The sequence below is a fragment of the Callorhinus ursinus genome, unplaced genomic scaffold (assembly GCF_003265705.2).
Source record: "Callorhinus ursinus isolate GAN/ISIS: 27379988/994484 unplaced genomic scaffold, GSC_fseal_2.0 scaffold16, whole genome shotgun sequence".
Taxonomy (NCBI): domain Eukaryota; kingdom Metazoa; phylum Chordata; class Mammalia; order Carnivora; family Otariidae; genus Callorhinus; species Callorhinus ursinus.
Window position 1 is genome coordinate 34932491 of NW_027397078.1, and position 22476 is coordinate 34954966.

The 22476-nt window shown below is 42.2% G+C and overlaps 1 protein-coding gene and 1 long non-coding RNA gene across 6 annotated transcripts in view; one reads left to right on the forward strand and one right to left on the reverse strand.

Moving 5' to 3' along the window:
• The window catches only part of FRMPD4 (FERM and PDZ domain containing 4), a 552472-nt gene that overhangs the window by 187959 nt on the left and 342037 nt on the right, over positions 1 to 22476 (reverse strand). For 2 of the 5 annotated variants that reach the window (XM_073902098.1, XM_073902097.1), the window contains exon 2: positions 6376 to 6492. In XM_073902098.1, the coding sequence (XP_073758199.1) occupies positions 6376 to 6492 (117 nt within the window). Of the gene's footprint in view, positions 1 to 6375; positions 6493 to 6663; positions 6738 to 16319; positions 16404 to 16606; positions 16621 to 22476 lie in introns of those variants that run through there. The other 3 variants (XM_025857600.2, XM_025857598.2, XM_025857601.2) reach the window with 3 other exon arrangements.
• LOC141374296 (uncharacterized) lies at positions 593 to 8509 on the forward strand. The gene is made up of 2 exons (XR_012381072.1): positions 593 to 679; positions 6146 to 8509. It is a non-coding gene; the product is annotated as an uncharacterized lncRNA (long non-coding RNA).

The following is a 22476-nucleotide window of genomic DNA, read 5'->3' on the forward strand; positions in this document are numbered from 1 at the left end:
CACTATTCAGGCTTTGGGATTGAACTCTCCTGCATTACAGAGGATAGTGACTCGGTTTAACTGCCCACCATGGGAATTGCTGGCAGAGTTAAAGAACAGTGTGTCTTGTCCAATAAGCATGCAGGGCTCCTTTTTGTAGGCTTACAGGGGGAAGGTAGCCAGGAATCCAACAGGCCAAAAAAGAGGAGAAGAAAAAAAAGAAGAAGAAGAAGAAGAAGAAGAAGAAGACGACGATGACGACAAGAAAAGCAAGCCCTTCAAATGCAGAACTTGAAAAATCAGGGCATGTATTTTTGCAATGACCCTCCAGTCTCCTTTCCCACCCCCGATTGCTATCCCCAGACTCCAACTGGGCTGGCTCTTCATAAACATCTATCTTGCCAACGAGTGTTCTAATATTAATTTTGACCATGTTTTAATTTTCCTTTCAATCTTCAAAAGCCAAAGTTCCAAATTTATGAAGGCCTTTTTTTTTGTATTAATCCTCCCCACCCTCACAGTCCAACAAGAGTGTTTTTACTCCGTTTAACAACAACAACAAAAAGAGATATTAGGAGCAGACAGAGTTCCCTATTCTCTATGACATGTATTATATGTCTCTAAGGAAGTTAAACAGATCTTGCGCAGTTGAGTATGATGGCGGGACTATCACTTCCACCATCCTCTAAGATCATGAAAGGTAAGAAACTGTCTCAGTGATCTTGGTATCTTCAGCATATACTAATGTTCAATAAGTGTTTGGTGGATGTATGTTGGGTGGGCCAGGGAGTGCTTTTAAAAGAAGCACATGACCAGACGAGCAGGCGGAGGGGCCATTTCTAAAGGATGCTGAATGGGGAGGGCAAGCCAGGGAAAGGAGGTGAGCGGGTATGGCTGCATGATCACAGGGGTGGTGATTAAGACTATGGACTACAGGGGACTTAGCATTAAGTCCAATACATTAGACTCCAACACAAAGCCAAAACAACCGGGGCTTTATAGTCTGATGATGTGGAAGAAACACTAGTCTGACTCTACAGAGGATGTGGCAATCCCCAGTTCTGGGGAACCTCACCTTTTTCCCAAAAAGTAGATTCCTCAATGTAGCTCACTATCTCCCAGGTCACTTGTCAAGGTTTAATGAAACCTTTGGTCTCGCAAGAATTTTCTAAACTTGCTTTATCCAAATCAGATCACATTAAGAGCAAAAGGAGGTGCTGTCTGTAATTATGTCAGAACAATATTCATAAACCAGGACTCTCCTAGGCAGACAAGGTTATATGCCTCTATCTACACTTCTCTACATGCACATATATGGATCATCTATATCTATATTCTATATCCATTTATAACTATATCCACAACTACATCTGTATCTGAATCAAGAGCTATGTTAATATTTATATTTCTATCTACAACTATATCCGAGCTTTATGCATCTAGATCCACAACCACACCGACATCTGTTTTTTTTTTTTAAAGATTTTATTTATTTAATTGACAGAGAGAGAGAGCGCGAGAGAGGGAACACAAGAAGGGGGAGCGGGAGAGGGAGAAGCGCGCCTCCCGCGGAGCAGGGAGCCCGATGCGGGGCTCGATCCCAGGACCCTGGGATCATGACGTGAGCTGAAGGCAGACGCTTAATGAGTCAGCCACCCAGGCGCCCCCCCCCCGACATCTGTTATTTCTTGATACTGTTCTTACAGCAAACATCACAGAGTGCATCAAACTCTCTATAGTTCTTACTTTCTCTTTCCTTCTATTTCTCCCTCTCTCACCCATTTCTTAACAGGACACTCTTTCCTGAGAGTCGTTCCTTCCGTTCCAGTTTCTCTCTTCCTGTCTGACTCTCTCACTTCCCCTGCTTACACGGTAATAAGAAGAAACTGACAAACTCTTCTTCTACATCTCCCATGTTTCGTAAACTGTATTCTCTGTTGCTCAAACCAATGTATTTCATATTTTTCTGACAATAGCAACAAAAGCGGTCCTTTCCTAATGCGAAGGTTGGTATATTTGAATGTACGACGCGTTGTGACTAGGTACACGTGTACACATGCGGAAAGCCATTTGATGAGTCTGACTCTCGCTTTTCTCATCTGGAAATGGGAACAACATTCATCAATTAAATAATGTTGTAGGGCAGCCACCCGTCCTGTGCATTAGAATCACCAGGGGAGCTTTTGAAACTATTTCTTGGCTCTACCCAAGATCCGGAGTATGTCTGTGTTCCTCTAAAATCCATTTGTGGAAACCCTAATCCCCAGTATGATGGTATTTGGAGGTGGGGCAACTGGGCGGTGATTAGGTCATGAGGGTAGAGCTCGCATCATAAAATTAGGGAACTTCTAAGAAAAGACATAGAGATAGGATCCCTCTCTCTTTGTCATGTCAGGGTACGGAGAAAAGACAACTATCTCAAGCCAAGAAGAGGGCCGTCACCAAGAATCCGGCCTTGCCAGCACACTGACTGTTGATTTCTCAGACTCTAGAACTGTGAGAAATAAAGTGCTGTATTTCAGCCACCCAGTCTTTCGTAGATTATTATAAACCCCCAGCAGACTATGACAACCAGACATCAGGATTTTAAAGTTCCGGAACCTATTTCAAAGGGCAGCAAACCTTGATAACCAGTAGTCTATTGTCTATATAATGCTATACAAATGTACATTCATATGTGCATAATGGCATTAAAATTTTGTAACCCTATGCATTACCAGTTTTTTATAAAATATAAGGTATTGGTTCCACTCTAAACAATTGGGGATGGGAAAAGGAACATGAAATTTGAACACATTTAACTACCGTGGGCTGCGTTCTGAAGGACTCATCAAGATAGAATTAGCTCATTATTGAGCCAGAAAATAACTTTGAACATGGGAAGCCTGGATCTTCCCATAGCTTCATTAGTAACTTGAAAGTAGTTGTACCACCAACAAAACCAATTGTCTGATTTGGGATATCATTTGGATCCTAAGACAAGATAAAAAAAGAAGACATCTAACATCTTTCAAAGAGAATATGTAAAAGAGTGAGAAATTAAATGCAAAGGTGCTAATTACTAGTCACAGCTTAATTTTCAAATTGTTCTTTTAACTCACAAAACTAATGAGCAGGGATATACTCCACACCGCAAACCAGAGCTCGACAGAAACTTGAGTAATTAGAGTATTTCTTTGTAATGGAGAGTACTCAGTAGATAAGAAAACAACGCCATCAGAATGATTCTCATTTATAAAACCCACTAGCGATAAAGAACAAACACTTTTGAAATAAGTACTGTTCTTCACATCTGCTAACAATGAGTCTGAGAGAGCCGTGGAAACTTACTTTTCCAGTAAAAAAACCCTACAGATTTGGGGGCACCTGGGTGGCTAAGTAGGCTGAGAGGCCAACGCTTGATTTCTGCTCAGGTCATGATCTCGGGATCCTGAAATGGAGCCTGGTGTTGGGCTCTGGACTCAGCAGGGAGCCTCCTTGAGATTCTCTCCGGCTCCCTCCGCCCCTCTCCCAGCTTGGGTGCAAGAGCACGTGCACGCCCTCTCTCTACACCTTACGGCTTGGGAAGAGTGACACTGGGGGCATTGGTTTTTAATGCTGTTATTTAGTAATCAGTGCAGGTTTCTCTATGAAGTTGCTGATTTACACTTACAGGTCGTAACAGCCGGCAGGAGGCCAGTGTAAATGGTACATGTACAGGTGGGCTTGCCCTTAAAAATGTCAAGGACATGAAGGGAAATGCATGTGGCTAGGGCTAGCTGGCATTCCTGGCATCTACAACCAACAGGCCCTGGTTTGGGTTTCCATCTATTATTATTGGTCAACCAGTTTGGAATGCATTCGAGCCCAAATCCAACGAGAAAAAAGAAAAATCCATTTTCCTTGGAAAAGTCTAAGATACACCTCCATAAATTTATAATCTGAATCTTTTAGAAAGTACATTCTTATTGTTTTGAGTCAAAGCATCTAGGCCACCTCAACTGAGCCAATTACATGCATTCATAACGATGTTACAAAATAGATAGCACAATGTAATATGACAAAATATCATCTTTTCAGCATTATAAAGCATTCGGGTAAACCGTACGGAATGAACAACTCAGAATCTAGGGTATAAGCAAAACTGTTAGTCTTTCTTCCAGTCTTTGTGCTTTCTGGGAGCTTCTACTCCCACGGCCAATTCCAGTGTAGTTTTCTATGGTAGCACATCCTCAAGAAAGCCTCGAAGAGCCAGAGGACCACTGCCCACAGGCTCCCTGTAGTGGGCCATGTTCACGGGCAACTTGAAACTTCCCAGAAGGCCAGGCCCTCAGGAGCAAATTGTACTCTGAAGAGTACTGCTCTCCCCTTTGCAGGAAATTCAAGAAAAAGGAGAGATTTGGGCCGCAAAGACTGGAAATCTGACCAAAACGTTCATATGTTTTTCTCATAGATAGCTTCCCATAATCACCTGGAGGTGCTGGGCTGTGCAAAGACCGAATCCCCATAAACAATCTTTTCTTTCTTTCTTTTTTTTTTTACATATTTATTTATTTATTCATTTGACAGAGAGAGACACAGTGAGAGAGGGAACACAAGCAGGGGGAGTGGGAGAGGGAGAAGCAGGTTTCCCCCAGTGCAGGGAGCCCGATGCGGGGCTCGATCCCAGGACCCTGGGATCATGCCCTGAGCCGAAGGCAGACGCTTAACGACTGAGCCACCCAGGCGCCCCCCCCCAAAAACAATCTTGAAAGATTTTTATCTTTATAAACATGGTCCCCCACCTCATAGTGACCCTGTCTGCTTATCAGCCCCCACAGTCAGATTGACGAGAACAAAGAAATGCAGCCTGTAGTTTGAAAAATGCTTCCCGGGGCGCCTGGGTGGCTCAGATGGTTGAACGTCTGCCTTCGGCTCAGGTCATGATCCTGAGGTCCCGGGATCAAGCCCCGCATCGGGCTCCTGGCTCAGCGGGAAGCCTGCTTCTCCCTCTCCCTCTGCCTCTCGCCCTGCTCATGCTCTCTCTCATTCTCTCTCTCTCTCTGTATCTCTGTGTCTCGAATGAATAAATAAAAAAAATCTTTAAAAAAAAAAAAAAAAAAAAAAAAGAAAAATGCTTCCCTTGGCATCCAGTCTCAACTCAACTGTATTAGCTTAGGATCAAACATGCTTACTGATCTAGAATTTATTTTAAAAATTCTCCTACTTAAGAATATTCCACATGGGTTGTAAAAGAAAGCAGGGTAGATCCTTGCTTTTTTGCTAAGTGCAATAGGAAGACTCATCTCATACCATTGCGAAAAACCAGAGACCTATAGCCACTGATGTCTCCAAAATTCTTTGGTGGTTCCTCCGAAAGGTAAACACAGAATTATCTTATGATCCAGTGATTACACTGCTAGGTATATACCCACAAGAATTGCAAGCAAGGACCCATACAGATACTTATAAAGCACTGGTCACAGCAACATTATTCATGAGACCCAAAAGGTGCAGACAACCCTCATTTCCATTGACAGATGAATGGTTAAACAAATGAGGGCTATCCATAAAATGGATGGTGTACAATGGAACATTATTCGGCCTTGAAAAGGAACAAAATTGTTATATATACCACACCACGTAAGAAACGTTGAGGACATTATGCTAAGTGAAATAAGCTATACACAGAACAAGTATTTTATGATTTCACTTATATGAGATATCTACAATAGGCAGATTCATAGCGACAGAAAGTAAAACAGAGCTTACCAGCGGGGTGGGGGATGGGAAATTATTTTTTAATGGGTACAGAGTTTCTGTTGGGCATGATGATAACGTTCTAGAAATGGAGAGTGGTTAATGGTTGTACAATGTTCTGAATGTACTTAAATGTCACAGAAGTGTATACCCCAAAATGTGAAAATGTTAGAAAAATTTACCTTTTTGCTATATACATTTTAACCCATTAAAAAAAAAAAAAGGGCACCACAAAGGTCCAAAATCTCAGCCAGTGTCAGCGAGAGGAACGCATATAATGCTGTTAGCTCATGTTTTTCGTTACGAATGACCCAGCAACATTCCTGTCTTGACCAACTCTACAAAGCAACTGAAATGATGGTCCTCCATGTCAAACTTTCGTTCTAGCCTCGGACAGTGGGTACAGCTGGCCTCGGATTTACTAATGAACACTTCTGCTCTTTCCCAGAAGGACCTTACTGTAGTGAGAATTATCCGCCTAACATGGCCCGCGACCCACTATGGAGCAACTGCATGTCACAAGACATAGAGGACAGAGGAGATTAAGCAGCTTGACCGATGACCTCCACATGTCTATGAGCCCCAAAGGGAGGCATGTTAATTCTCTGAGTCAAGGCTGGAAACAGAGGCAAAGCACAGGAACAAGATCTCACAGTTCAAGCCGTCAGTTCCACCTACTTGAGGAAGCAGTCTCGGCCATCCCGGTTCGCAGTCATGTCCCATCCACAGGGTGGCGCCTGGTTCAAGCCCCAGGTGCCCGAGGGAGGTGGCCAGCCAGAAGACTTCGTCCTGTGGCTGGTGAGAAAAAAAAAAGAGAGAGAAAGAAAAGCATCATTACACCTGACACCTGAACATTTCTTCTGCGACAAGCTCCAGAAGGAGCCCGGGCTTCGCTCCTCTCAGTTGGGGGCTCTATCCTCAGAGGATTGAATGAATAAATACAATGCGTGATTTTATGACAGGTACCATGCTCATCAGTTTTCCTCACACTGTCTTCCTTCCTTCCTCACAGACAGCCCGTGAGGGAAGTACGTGTATTCCATTTTACAGATGAGGAAACAACGAACGGCTCAGAAAGATTAAATAACATTATGAAGGGCACATTATCCATTTTGAACAAAAGTTTTGCACACATTCCATTACGCTATGCCTCCTGACACCAGACATCAGGAAGTGTGGCAGATAAATAGATATCATACGCAATATCAAGACATAGACGTAAAGGCTGTTTTTATGGATATGAAGCAAATAACCTGAAGCCACAATTTCCTGGCCTCCCCGAACCAAAACACAGAATTTCCACTCGTATTAACCACGTTCCAGTCAAAGTGAGATATAACCCAGAGACAAACTCTCCATTTAAGTTGCAGAGAAAATCCACTCGTTAGCTTTTACACTTTCAATTCAAACCCTGAATTTCAATCATCAGCAAAAGGGAAGGGTAGGCTATGGAGAACCTTCTAGAAGCCTGCGTTCCCAAGCGCAAGAGGAAAGGTGAAGTAACTGCATGCGACAAGCAATTGTGACAGGCAGGGACGGCACAGTCACAATCTCCAACCAGAGGGCAAAAGCCCAGGTTCTGGAGCATTGCTGAGTCCTGGCTGTTCCTCTGCCACCAAGGACCTCCAGAACTTCTACCGTTTGCTCAACAACACTGAAAACTGCTTCAGAGCAAAATCACAAGAGGAAATATCAAGTGCCGTTTTTGGATTGGCCAATATCCTTCACCATTCGGTCCACCCACCCCATGTGAATTTCTGGATGGCCTCGGAGATCTTCCAGGCACTTGCAGACTGCAAACTGGGGTCCAAGCGACGGGTGGGGGTGGGGAGGAAAGCAGTGCTCACACTTCCAGGGCCTTGCACTCAGCATCTGAGTAGAGCACCTGGGAGCCTTTGACAGGGCACCAGGGACCACACGCACAAGGTGCACAGGCCTGTGTGGGCAGCGGTCCAAAGCTAGCAGCCCCCCTGCTGCAAGCATCCAAAGACAGGGTATCAGCTTTTCTGAAAGGAGGCACCTCCGAATCCCCCAGAACACAGGGCAACTCACCCCCACGTCACACCCAACGCACACATCTGATCATAACCCAACACCTCTCTGCAGGGGAAACAAGCCCATTTCCAGTAAGACTTCTCGATGGGAAGTATCTTGCATAATTTCAACCACCTCTGTTGCTGTTTTTTAAACTTCCTTTCAGGTTTCCCACATCCTTCATGAAGCGTGGTGAGCAAAGTTCACAAATCTGATACAGGTCTGGCAAATTTAAAATCCCCACCATAGGATTCTTTCTCGCCCTTAGACTATTAAAATAAAAGACAAGGCAACAGTTTCTGTTCCTCTTCTCTGTGCAAAAGTCAGCAGGGGCAGTTTCCTCTGGAGATTTTATAAAAACGGGCTGCTTCCCTACAGTTAGAGAACACATGAATTTGCCATCCCATGGAAAGAAAAAAAAAAAATAAACGCCAATTTCTCTGAAGTAGCAGAGAACACATTTGGAGAGCTTTCTGAGGTTGGACCAAGAACACAAGCCCTTAGTCGATGAACACACCATATCCTGTTATTAAAAAGTTTTCCAAAAGCAGTAGTACAGTAAGAGGTAACACAAGAAATACTCTAGTGAAAGACTGTTCACGGAGAGAATGCAACTGTTTACACTGGGTGAGTAAATTATGCGCTGTATCAGAATGTTAATCGTTGCCAGAGAGGGCTAACTTACTAAAAACAAACTGTCTCTTCTTTTAGGTATTCTCTTTCACTGGCCACAGCCACCAATGCCTAAATCACTAAAATAAAGACACAGGCTTCCTAATGTAATTGACTAATTGTAATTAATTGTGTAAAACATGGTATTAGTAGGCCTGAATTTTATTATAAAGTACATTCTGTCCTGTACAGTATGTTCAGAAAGCAGAAAACAGTTCATGAAGATGTATTCCAGTAAAGACTTTGGTCATAAAACACCCAATGAAGCACGAATACTAGAGAAATTTACAAGTGCTAATTTAGTTACTTCAGTTCAAGGACATCAGCTGATATTAAAAAACTGAATAATTAAAAATCAGATATGTCTATACGTCTATTAAGGTGTTGCCATAAAATACATGGGTTGGAAAGGAATTAGTACAACTTAGCAAGTTAAAATGCACAGAGAACAAAAAAATAACACCCTAAGTATCTAAACATAACAGTCTTAACAAAAATCAAGGACAAAGGTCATAATTATAGAAAGATTTGGCTCCCGCTTCTATGAGTGGGATTGCTGGAGTTCCACCCAACAATACGTACCTTATGAGCTGATTGTTTGCTCTACCTTTACTAGGGACCTCCTTTCCTGGCTCCAACCTCTGTGTCTTCACCAAACCCTCCACCACTCACAAACGTGCCCATCCCAGAACTGCTGAGAGACAGTCTTTTCCACCAGGAATGCAAAGAGTTAGCATCTTGCAGAGCAGTAGATGGGGCCAGTGCTCATAAAAGTAGAGTTCACTTACTGGTTTGTACCAGAGGCCTCTCTGGTGCAGATATTATACCTACGCCGACACAGTTCTGTGCAGAACTCCTCCTGTTGGGAAAAAATACTGACTCTGGGTCCCAGTGTGAGATGCATGCCCTTTATTTCCCCCAATCTCCCAAAGAGTCCATTCGGAGATCCTGGGGAGTCTTCCCAAGGACTGATACCTTTTGTTATTGCTCCTCTTTGAAGGAGGTCTCACTTTTCTTGTCCAAGTTCCTATTAGCCTCTGTGGTGCTCTTGACCACTTCAAAGACTGTTCTGTAAGTAGATACCTGCAGTGCTGCTCAGGAGCCAGCAGGACTGAGGATGATAAGCAGGCTGGCCCCACTGAGATCATTTCAAGAATGTTCTCCAGCCCAGCGTTACTACCAGAATTGCCAACTGTAAACATAGGATATCATGTTCAATGTGAATTCCGTATAAACAACAATTTTCTTTGCATCAGAAGATCTCACATAATATTTGAGGGTTACTTATATACTAAAAAATGGATTCATCATTTATATGAAATTCAAATTTGACTAGACATCCTATATTTTATCAGCAAACTCTAGCACCTCAAATAATTGAATACCCAGATTTTCTTCCACAATCAAAGAAGACAGCTTATCCACGGAACTAAAATATCATAGCCCAGAATTCTGGACTTACCCTCACCTAGTAGTGGGACCAAATACTACTCTCACAGAGTCTATGATGTGCTAAAGAAGCACCCTCAGCTCCCTGACTAGCCTCAAACCAAAGTACACCTTCCTAATGTGTCTGTGGGAGTGACAGGGGGAATTACAAGTAGTCATGAGTTAGGGGTTGATCTATTTCCCAAATTTAGCTGGTAAGAATCACCTCACAGTGCTTGGTAACTATAAAGATAATGAGACCCTAGAAATTATGATTTAGCAGGTCTGGGTTAGAACTAGGAATCTATGAGTGAATGAGTACATGTGTGTGCTGAAACAAGCAATTCACAAAATTCTCTTTTGGATAGGACTGCTAGATTTACCAATGCAAATGAAACAAAAGAAAACAAGAATGTCCATGTCAATTGAAATTTCAGATACGTAATGAATAATTTTTAGTGTAAGTGTAACCCATGCAATATTGGGAAATATTGATTAAAAAAAATAAACATCCAGATTCAACTGGATATCCTGTATTTTATAGAGGAGCCATGGGGCTTGGGGAACACTAGTCCCTGCTACTCAAAGTTTGTATGAAAATCCAACGGTATGAGAATCTACTGGGTTCTTGGCATGACGTGAAATCTGCATTTTATCAAGAGCCCCAAGTAATTCCCATATGCATTCAAATTTTCTAACCACAGCCCAAATCACTGATTTCCAATGTGAAGCCTCGCAGCAGGTTGGAATCACATGGTGAAAATTGTTAACTCCAGATGCCTGGGATGGAGGCCAAGCACTTGAGTCAGAATATCTGAGGATGAAGCCTAGGCATTGTTATTTCACCCCAAGATGGCCACCCACTGATCAAAGTCATTCTATATTTGTATTTGAGCTGATTGAATCAGAGCAGCAATGCGTGGCGCTCAAGAGCCTGTACAATTTGCAGCAGCGGGTTCTCCAAAGTGTGGCCCCAGGGACAGCAGCGGCCGCACCAAGGCCTCTGTCACAAATGCAAATTCATATGCATCACCCAAGACCTATCAACACAAAATGCTGAGGCGATGGGGCTGACCAAGCAAACCTCTGTTTAACAAGCCTGCAGGCAAGGCTGGGGCCCACTCAACTTTGCTAACCACTGAGTTAGAATCTGACTCTCTTTGATCCAAGCCCTACCATTTCTTTTCCACAATCTTCAACAAGTTCCTCAACCTCTAACGCACTTGGTCCCAGCCACTCCTCTATAAAGGCTGGTAAGAGGACCAGGTCCTTGGAACAATTAGTTTTGTAAGGCACTTCCTACAGTATGTGCCAGAAAGTCTCTGCTAAATAAGTCCCAACCTAACTTAGACTGGAGACAATAAGGGACTTTGCGGGTACAGCAAGAATGGGTGTCCACACTCGTTCTCTAAACAGAAGAAGGGTGAATGGCTCAGTCCTCTATTCTTTTCCAGTCTGGCAAGAGCAGGGTGATAAGGGGCCGAATCAAGCCAGGTTACACCTTCTTCCCGGGACACAAGTTGAGTTCAGCTGTTCTAAGGGCAGAGGAAACATCAGAAAGTTTGGCCCAGGAACCAGTAACCCCCGCTGTGTGTGTGATCCTAGGTAGAGAAGCCAATTTCCACCGCTCTCAGGCCCCACCTTGAGATTGTCTGCAACCGCAGGTTCCGTCACTGCAGCCCCGAGATCACGGTTGTGTGAACCACTTTCAAACACTTAGCTCAGCCTTCAGAATAGCGACCTACATTGCCAGGGCTATTTCAGTCATTCCAGAAATTCCCGGCCGCTGACTGAACTGCTTTGCAGTGCTGTGCTTTCTCACATCTATTGTTTGCAACAGATCGAAAAGGGTCTGGACAAAAAAGATCTTCAGAGATGAGAGGAAGTGAGAGCAGCCAGGAAGTGGAGGGGGAGAGCTGCGGGAACTACCGGTTTAGGGACCAGCGGTGGAAGCCACGCCCCGGGTCCTCCTGTGTACCCGCCTCCAAGCCCCAGACGCAGGGCGGGTGGCCAATCCGCCCCGGGAGAAGGCGGGCTCTTAGAAACCATGGGCAGGCCAGTACAGTGACCTGGGTGGGGGTCTAGAAACACGACCCGGGGGGAGAGAAAGGGATGACCTCTGGGAGAAGGACGGTGAGTGAGGTCTGGGCCCACAGTCCTGACGCAAACCCATTCAAATGCTGCGGCTCACGAGCTTTGTGACCCTGGACTCTAAACTCGCCCTACTTAATTTTCATCACCTGTAAGACAGACTTAGTCTCGCTCAGTGGTTCTCACCTGCGGGGGGGGGTTTGCCACCAGGAAGACATTATTTTGGAGACCAGTGAGGTGGTCACAAACGGGGCAAGGGGAGGCACCCCAGGCGCTTAGTGGGTACAAAGCATGGAGGCTGCTACACTTCCCCCAGGACACAACTCACCCCCAACACAAAGACAAAAGGACATTAGTGCCCCTGCTTAGCTCCTAAAGTTGTCGTGCGAAAGAAACAAAATGATGAACCTACAGTTCTGACCACTTTCCTTGATAGATACATGGGGCTCAAAACACTTTGGTTGAAAAACAAACACACAGAACACCCCACACAGTCTCAAAGTTTCCACTTAAAGGCAAATTCAGATAAGCAGAACCTATGTTTCCATCACAATGAAAGAGTTCAAAACTGAGGTTTGCCACTGAAAGCTTCAAGGCTTTGGGTAAATCATTTGGCCTCTCAGGGTTTTAGTCCTATGTGTAAAAATAAAAACACCAACATCCAGCTCTCAGTGATGTTATGCAGACACACAATACGTGCCAAGCACTAAGGTCCAGTGGTCGACTCACTGAGAATAGTCTCATCAAATGCTGTTGTGTTAGAAGTGGTTATCATCGTAATGAAGGTAATTTTAGTATTTGACCTCATAGTTTAAACATCACTTCTACATACAGAATTTCTTTTGATGCAAAGTCGGCTTCATCATGGAACAAAATACCTGCTAAAGCATTCATGTTTTTGTTTTAAAGATGCAGAAATGGACCTCAGAGAGAATGTATAACTTACCCCATAGCCAATGGCATCACTGGAGGGAAACATGGGCAGCCATGGACTTGGACTGGAGACCACATGTTGTGGCAAGCACTGTCTGTTTCGTGGATTGTACTAGGGATGGAAATGGTGGGGAAGAGGGTATAGCCTCCGAAAAATCTCCCCATGCACAGATCCTACTGCTGTGACACGGCTAGTTAGGAGAATGTCTATGATGAACCCAGGGCTTCCTGCCCTAAATTCCTCTTACTTACACAGTGTCATTATGAAGTGTGACCTCAACATATGGGCTTATTTAGATACCTGGTAATATTTTGGACGACTAGTCAGAATTAACCTGTATCATTTGAAACGGGTTTTGAGAAATGAATTCTTACGTCCACTTCAGATAGTGTAAAACCTAAGCCACCTCTATTCAGTTACTCATCCCGGACACACAATGAACTTACAAATCCAACAAAATCCAATTCTTCCCCAGAATTTGATCATCCTTATCTCTTTGGACTCACAGAGATTATTTTCAGAATACCCCAAGGTTATATAGTGTTAAGGATGATATTACAAAATGTAAAGCGTGTTCTCATTTGTATTGCTCTAAGTGGTGGCTGGATTACAGTATCCAAAACTCTACAAGAATTCCTAACATCACACAATATACAAGCAGGTTAAATACAAAGTATCTTGTGGGTTGACTGGCCATTTGGTTTAAGGTAAAGGAAGTAGAGAGGGATTGAGACAAATGAATAAAGAATGCTTCTGAGGGCGCCTGGGCGGCTCAGTCAGTGAAGCATCTTGATTTCGGCTCAGGTCATGATCTCAGGGTCCTGGGATCAGTTCCCAGGTCAGGCTCCTTACTCAGTGAGGAGTTTCCTTGAGGTTCTTTCTCTCCCTCTTCCTCTGCCCCACTAGCGCTCTCTCTCCTTCTCTTTCTCAATCTCTCTATAAAATAAATGAATAAATCTTAAAAAAAAAATAAAGGAATGTTCTGGATGAATTCAAAAAGCTCCATGATTAGTGGCAGCCTTGTTCCTATAATGACCGACTCTCTGTGCCTCAATTGGACGAGAAGGGTTCCGCTGGGACAGTGTTTCGGGTCTCAGTGGATCAGGGAGGAATTGACTGGCCAAGTCTTTTAGCTCCAGTCAATCATGCTACTGACACAAAGACACATCTTGAATTAGCTGCATTGTGCTGTCTCAGAACGTAACTCTCTTCATCCAATCAGGCTGTAGTACAGAAGTCACAGTATGTCAGTCTCATGAGGCGACAGCTTTCCATCCAACTGCCCTTTATTAGACACATCGAGTGCAGGTGCATGTGCAGAAAGCCTGATTGGTAAGATAAGAATAATATCAAAGCCGGGGCGCCTGGGTGGCTCAGATGGTTAAGCGTCTGCCTTCGGCGCAGGTCATGATCCTAGGGTCCTGGGATCGAGTCCCGCATCGGGCTCCCTGCTCAGCAGGGAGCCTGCTTCTCCCTCTGCTTCTCTCTCTCTTTGTCTCTCATGAATAAATAAATAAAATCTTTAAAAAAAAAAAGAATAAGATCAAAGCCATACAGACAGAAGTAAAAATCATCCAACCAACTATTTATAAGATTTCACTTCTGTTTTAACAAGAAATACAAAAATATACAGTAAAAGGGGAATAGAAGTTAGTTAAAAGCTCATTTAAATAATGACAAATCGCATAAACACCCACAATATATACATTCCAAAGTCATTAGATTCAAACAAAAATGTATTATTAATCAAGAGGTTAACTATGGTAAAAGACATTTGGATATAATTTTAATAACCAAATTTAAAAATTTTTCAGATTGCTTTCATTAGCTTCACATACCAAGAGTCCCTAAACATTGCACACAGTGCTGGCCATTAATGACAGATGAAGAAGGTTTGCCTTAAGTTAAACTTCTCTTTTTTGCAAAGTGCATTTGTATGTATTAGCTAGCTGAATTCTCTGATTCTGTGAATTGAGAAGGACAATTATAATTAGCCCTGTACTATGAAAAATAAAACAGATAGAGACTGGACACAGTAGCCAAGGATTCCCAGAAAGGCGATACAGAGCTCTATGTAGGAACATTCACCCAATCAAGGATGGAGCCACTTTTGCTGGAATGCTGTCGCACTACTACTGGGTTCAGAGTCCTATCTCCGAGGTAACCACATGATGTCAACTGGGTATGCTAAGCCTGGCGCACACCTGTGAAGGGGGTCTTCTTCACCTTTATACTCTATTATTCACACTAGTATCTAGCACATAAGAGAGACTCAGTATGAATTGAATTAATAAAGGAAGCCAAGGTACAAGATGCTAGTCACACAGAATCCTAGGCATTAAAACTGCGGCTTCCTGCCTTCGGGCATTTAACAGTCGATGAGAGGAAGAGGGCAAGGTAATGAGATTAATAAATGCTCTTAGGCAGGAACATTCTGGGAACTTTCATAGGTTATTCGTTTTTAATATCTCATGACAGGTAAAAAAGGGGGGCTGGCTGTCACTGTGATGGCTAATCCAACAATGGATACCATTCAGCCATAAACCCAAATGGTACATGAAGACGGTTTGCTATAAGATTTACAGTTAAATGAACAAAATTGATTACAAAAGGAGTGACCACAGCATGATCGACTATGTAAAAGGAAAAGTCTACGTACACAGGCCTAACAAAACTGTACGAAGGAGGGATCAAAAGTCGCTGTCCATCAGTTGTGGGATGGAGGTGGTTTTTTGGGGGGGGGGCGTGGTTTCCAGTGTGATTTTGTCTTTCCTTATATCCCATAAGAAAAATGTATTACTTTTATAAATAACATTTTATTTTAAACAAAAGAAATGGATAAGATTCCATATGGATTTCTGGTGGATTCAGTAAAGAAATTGTCGAAAGGCAGTATTGAAAGTCTGAAAACAAGGTGTTAAAGAGACTGTAAGGAAATATGCGTTATAATATACTGTTCAGAGTTCATTTCAACACTCCCCTATGGAGAACAATCTAGCAGTTTCTATCCAAATGGCAAATGTATATACCCTCTGAGACCCAATCAGTATGAGATGGATTAAATAAACTATGACACAAAGACACAGTAAGATACCATACACCTAAAAAAATAGATTGACGATTTGCTTTGGTTACAGATTTATGAAGATCCTAAAGTGAAAAAGAAAGATAGGATGAAGAAATGTGGACAGCCATCGACCATTTCCCGAATATCAAGAAGTAAAAAATTCCACAGAAGACTAACCCATAGAATCTAGATTCAGACAGAGCAACCTTGAACCTTGAATCGAAAACTTAGTGGGTTCCCGTTCCTTCCCGGAACATCAGCGTTATCTTCTGAAAGCTAAGGATAATACTAACCACCTTGCCAGGACTATTGAAAGGAGTACAATGATTAATTGTAAAAATGAGATACTATCATTATAGCTTGCACATATTGATGCAGATAACTAATATCGATTACCTAGTATATGCCGCATGCCGTTCAAGGGGCTGACAATTCATCAGTGAACAACACAGATGCTGAAAATAAGACTCATGAACGCAGGAAATAAACACCCCAGTGTTCTGAACCAAATCTTTTTCTTCGTAACCTAGCATCACACTCACGTTGTATGATATTTTGTGACTTTTAAACTAACTTCCCTAATCATTCCCTGAAAACATGGCTCTCACGTTCATACTCCACACGATGGCCTCTGGCTAAAACAGACTTCTTCCTCCATTCCAAACCCTCATACCTCTACATACCTGTAAAACTTGACCCATGCTCCAAAACTCACTGTAAATGCTACTACCCGCATAAAGTAGTCCCTGAATAGCCCAACCCTAAAATGATTACCTCACTTCCCCATAATGATTGGAAATGACAGCTTGCACTACGGAGGTAGCAGCTATGTTATGTAATTATCAATAACTCTGTGAACACATGTCTTCCTACATTATAGGATCCTGAGAGCTCATACAATTAAAAAAAACTCAAACATTTGCATGTTCATATGCTTATGGCAACTTGAAATCGTCTCATTTGCTTTGCCTCCTTGAATAGGAATTATTTCTTATTTACCTGTTATACCGGGTAGCCAATTCTGATTTTCGGAAGGTCAGGGGCGAATCTCCTTCATCTTTCCATCTCTGGACTTCACATAGCACTTGGCAATGGTAGCTGTGCAATACATACTGTGTGTTCAGTGAGCTGGTACAAAGTCCTGCTATGCTTGGTTTAGTAAGTGCCTCAAAATTGTACAGAAATGGGAATTTTAGCAATTGCTTTTGGGGGAAGATCTAAACACATGAAAGCAGTAACCTAACTTCTTCATATTGCCCTCTATCGTTGAATGGCCAGGTCGCTGTATCTGTGCACGATGAGAATTACAGACAGAATTACAGTTCATGGGACTCCTAGGCCAACAACCCTCACCTCGCTGGTCGGCAACAGCCACCAAGCCTAGCATCCAAATCCACGACCACTCCTTACATAAGTACTCAGTGCCTAATCTGGCACATGGAAACTGTTTTACAATAGGATTTGTTTAAACAAACAAATGAATGAATAGCAGTCAACTCTGTAGCATCCTCCAAAATGAGCACTATGATAGTGCCCGCTTGGGTCCAGGATTACAGGAGATGGACGTTACAGCCCAGAAGAGAACACCATATAATCAACAGCACCTTCCTACCTTGGCATTCTGGAAAGCCTCATATTTTCTTGTAAAGACAACAGTGCAATTCAGAGGACCCAAATGGTTTAAATATAAACTTAATGATGTTAAATTATTAGGCCTTGATTAGTTTCATTGATATAAGCTTCTTTATTTATTCCAGATCAAGGATCCCGGAGTGGGAAGTGGTTCTTCATTGATAGTGAGCTCATAGCCACAACAATGACTGTATCCCTGACTTAACATTCTGAGAAGGTTCAGTCACATAGAAAAGTTGAAAGAGTACAACAACCATCCTTGTAATCTTCTAGAGCAGTGATTCTCAACAAGAGATGATTTTGCCCCCCAGTGGACATCTGACAATATCTAGCGACATTTTTGGTCACAACAACTGGGGGTGGTGGAATGCTACTGGCATCTAGTGGGTAGAGGCCAAGGATGCTGCTAGTCAGTACAGAGGACAGGCCCACAGCAAAAAACAGTTGGATCCCAAATGTCAATAGTGTGGAGGCTGAGAAACACTACTCGAGGTTTACCAATTATTTCTAGTTTGCAACACTTTTAAAATTTCTTCTGTCTCTATCTTTATGAATTTGAAATATTTATTTGAATCATTTGATATGTACTAACAGCCGTTATGTACTAATGGACATGAGGACACTTCCCCTGAAAATCCTACAGAATCTATCACTTAAGAAAAATGACATACTCTTGTAAAACCACAACATCACATCACGCTAAAATTTAGTATTAATACAATATTACATATACTACATATCCAAATTTCCCCAAAGATACAAGTACTTTTGTAGGTTTTTTTGGTGTGATTCAGTATCCAAACTAGCTCTATATGCCTTGCATCTAGTTATGCTGTCTCTTTATTAAACACTCATTTAAGGATGCAAAATTGTCATAAAAACGAGGCAAGAAAATATGATGCCACCTTTACCCCCACCCCCGAACAACAATGATGACCAATATTCGTAAATGACACAATAGACTCTATATAAACGAGACTCCTAGAGTTCGCAAAATGCCTAGCAATGCTAGTTGCCCAACAGATACTGTTAGTTGACGCACAAGTTGTTAGAAGCTATTCCGCAAGACCATGACACCAGTGGGAGTCTGGGACAAGGCAGAAAGGGCCCCAAAGAATCCTAAGAGTTTTCGAAAGCAGAGTTCAAGATGACAACATGATGTATCAACTTGTGAACAAACAGAAAGGAGGACCAACAGAAAGTGCCCAACAATTTATGATGAGGAAACTGAACAGTTACCAAAGGCCCCGACATTTTGTGTGGCAGGAAAGGCAGGCAGAAAAGAGAAGCACCAGCCAACAGGCGCCCGAAGAAGGGCTCTGAAATCAAACAACTTTCCACCTCAACAAGAAGGCCCCTCACAGACGTCTTCATGTGCGATGAGCCCAGTGCACAGGGAGACTAGGCTGATTTCATCTTCTGAGGAATGCAGACACGTATCTATACCTTTTGTCCTTCCTCTTCCATTCAAGGATCGGTGGTGACAAAATATCTTTTGGAAAGACAATGAAGAGTTTGGTTTAGCTGATGACCTGGGGAAAGACTCGTCAGTCTGGATTACCAGAAAATTCAGAGTGGAAACATAAGGCATTGTATGAGCTAAGCCTCTACACAAGGAGGGAATTCCAGTCCACCATTGACCATTCATGGTATCCAGTCCTTTCTGCAAGGTCCACTGTGTGTAAACTACAGCAACCCTATAATATGCGGTTCCTATTCTCCGGGTTATAAGGTAGTCTAAATCACTTTTCGGTTTCCAGCAGCTAGTGCCCTCATGACACTAAATTGATTCCCTCAATCATTCAAAACATTTCATTGTGCGATTTCAAGGCATTCATTGTGTGGGACAGGAGCTGTGATATGCTCTTGGAATTGATAACAATGCTGACCTAGATAAGCAGGAGAACAGCTCAGCCAACCTCCACAGGGTACAAACTCCGTGCACACTAAAGGTTCACTGAAACTTGGCAGGTAGGAGTCCCATGCTAGGAAATTCAAGCATCAGGGGACAAAGAACTCTTCCTTACACCCCTCAATTAGCCCACAAGACAACTATTACACCCATACTGGAAATTAAATAGTTTTTTCCTCCTTCGTCTAAGGGTCAGTCCTTTTCTCTCACTTGTAATAAGGAAGCTGAAAATGCTCTGAGGACCCACCAAATGCATTGTCATAGAACTTGACAGTGTTTATAAAATAAATAAAACCCAACGTTGGCAAAATCTGCCAAGTGGCCTAAGGTAATTTCCCAATGTGTTGTTTAAACACTTTTGCAAAGATTCACCATTTTGAGAGGCCGATTCATGTTCACATTTGACTTTTTAATAGGTGACTCATAACCTAATATTGCCACTCACCGAGCTTAGCCTAATCCAATTGGCTTCCCATTGAACATCCTCATGAACTGTATATGAAAACTTCAAACATTTCCCAAGTTAGCTATCCATTGTGAAAGTTATATTTTTGTTGTTTGTTGAGGATACTCACATAGCTTTTGATCGTTTTTTTTTTTAAGATTTTATTTATTTATTTAACAGAGAGAGCAAGAGAGCACAAGCAAGGGGAGCAGGAGACGGAGAGGGAGAAGCAGGCTCCCCGCTGACCAGGGAGCCCGATGCGGGGCTTGATCCCAGGACCCTGGGACCATGACCCGAGCCGAAGGCAGACGCTTAACCATCTGAGCCACCCAGGCGCCCCCTTTTGATCAGTTTTTAATGCTTATGGATTATCATATAAAGTATTTGCTTTTACAGATTGTAGTTTTCTTAACCTTCTGAGCCTTGCTTTAGGACTTTCAGCATGGTAGGTTAAAAGTACATCTGTTAGCTATGCAATCTCCCATTCCATTGAAGTTTTTAAAAAATTTCTTGGTGAGGCAATAAAATATTACTTAAAAATTATCCTCACTTTGAAATAAAAAGGAAGAGATTACTGAAAAGAAGAAAGTGGAGAGACAGAGGAAGGAACTGACAGGACTCTATATGTACCTTTCGTGACTTTAAAGTAAGAAAGAATATAAATGGAAGAATACTAGCCAGGAAGACCAGAAAGTTCTACACTGGTGATTGATAACAGGGATGAGCAAACTTTCATGTAAAGGGACAGGCAATAAATATTTTCAGCTTGAAGGGTCAGATGGTAACTGAATTAAAGGTAGAGAACTCTACCATTGTTATCAACGCAGCCACACAATATGTAAACTAGTGGAAAGGGCTGTATTCAAATAAAACTTTATTTAGAAAATAAAGACTTGACATTTGGCACACAGGCCAGAGTTTGCTGATCTGACTTACAGTGACACTGTGGAAAAGTCATTTATATTTTTGTGCCTCACTTTTCTTATTCAAAAATAACAGTGCTGACCCACATGATATTTGAGGCTCCATTAAAATTCAAAATGTTCACCTTCAAAAACTAAAGAGGTCTCTTTCTTAAAGGCCATAATCTTTAACAGAATTATAAGAGACCCATATAGACAAAGTCTACAAAACTATTTTCCCACAGAGATATCAGTTTGACAGTCAAAAACAGCGAACGAGATTCCTATTTTTTTAATTTTGTTAATAGATTTAATTTATTTATTAGAGAGAGAGAGAGGGAGGGAGTATAAGCAGAGGGGCACAGTGAGAGAGAGAAGGGGGGGTCCCCGCTGAGCAGGGAGCCAGACAGGGGGCTGGATCCCAGGACTCTGAGATCATGACCTGAGCTGAAGGCAGAGGCTTAAACGACTGGGCCACCCAGGCGCCCCAAGATTCCTATTTTAAACAGCATTTGGGCCAAGGATAAAATATTATACTTCAATCCATCACATACCTGATTATTTATGGGGAGTTTTAAATCGCTGAACCATTTATCTTGTCTTAGAAATAGGACCACTATCTGGATGAACAGTATTTCAAATATGCAATATGTAGGCAGCCTAAAACCAAAATGAGAAAACTCACTCTAGTGGTTGCATTCCAGAATTCAAATAACGATTCTTTTTGGCTTAAACAAACAGTATCACAAGCTGATTGTTTTAGGGTTTTCAAATGTGAAGTTATCAGATGGTTTTAATACCAAATAGTATGATGCCTAATAACATAACCGTGGTTTTAGCTTTATTCACATATTCTAAACCACCAAAGGGCATTGATCTTACAAGCGAGAATGAGTCTATTTTCAATCAAAAGCATGCTTGGCTTTGGTTTGCTATGTCCGAGTCTGCTGGGGACTTCTTTATTTATGGCTGAATTATAATCCCTAAAGAACAGGTGTTTATAGGACACTTGCTGACATCCTTTAACAAGGTAAGACAGAATGTTACAGCACATTTAAGTATATGTAAGTATAATAACGCACTAAAACGTGTTGTCTGGCTTCGTTCCCCAGAGTTAGACTGCATTTGCAATGTTGTTAATGGGTTATTTACAATATAAGCAAAACACATCAACCTAGTGTTACTTTATTTTTATCTAATTCCAGGAAGATTTCTGATGGCTTTTCATTTAGAGTCATTTAATACAGAGATTCTGGGCTTTGTTCCTGCATTTACGTAACTGTTGCCAGTCCCCATCACAACCCCGAATTCATCACGCATTTACAAGGCTTCTCTTCATTATCTAAACTATTAACATAGAAGCAGCAAATGTGCACATGATGCTAAGTGCAGAAAATTAAAATTATTTCATTAACACGCTGCCTAGATAACAAAAGGGAATACATTATTTCACTAGATTTCTCAGTATCTGCCCATCGCCAAGGTCACTGAAAATGTATGAGAATAGAAAGCACAAAAGCCTCAGAGGAGACATAAACACATACATTTAAAAATACTCATCTTCCCTAGGGGCCTCCCCTGCCACTTTTTGTTGCGGGGGTGGGGGTGGGGGGTGGGGTGTTAAGCAACTGTGAAGATCAAAGGGAGAAAATATATGCCAGG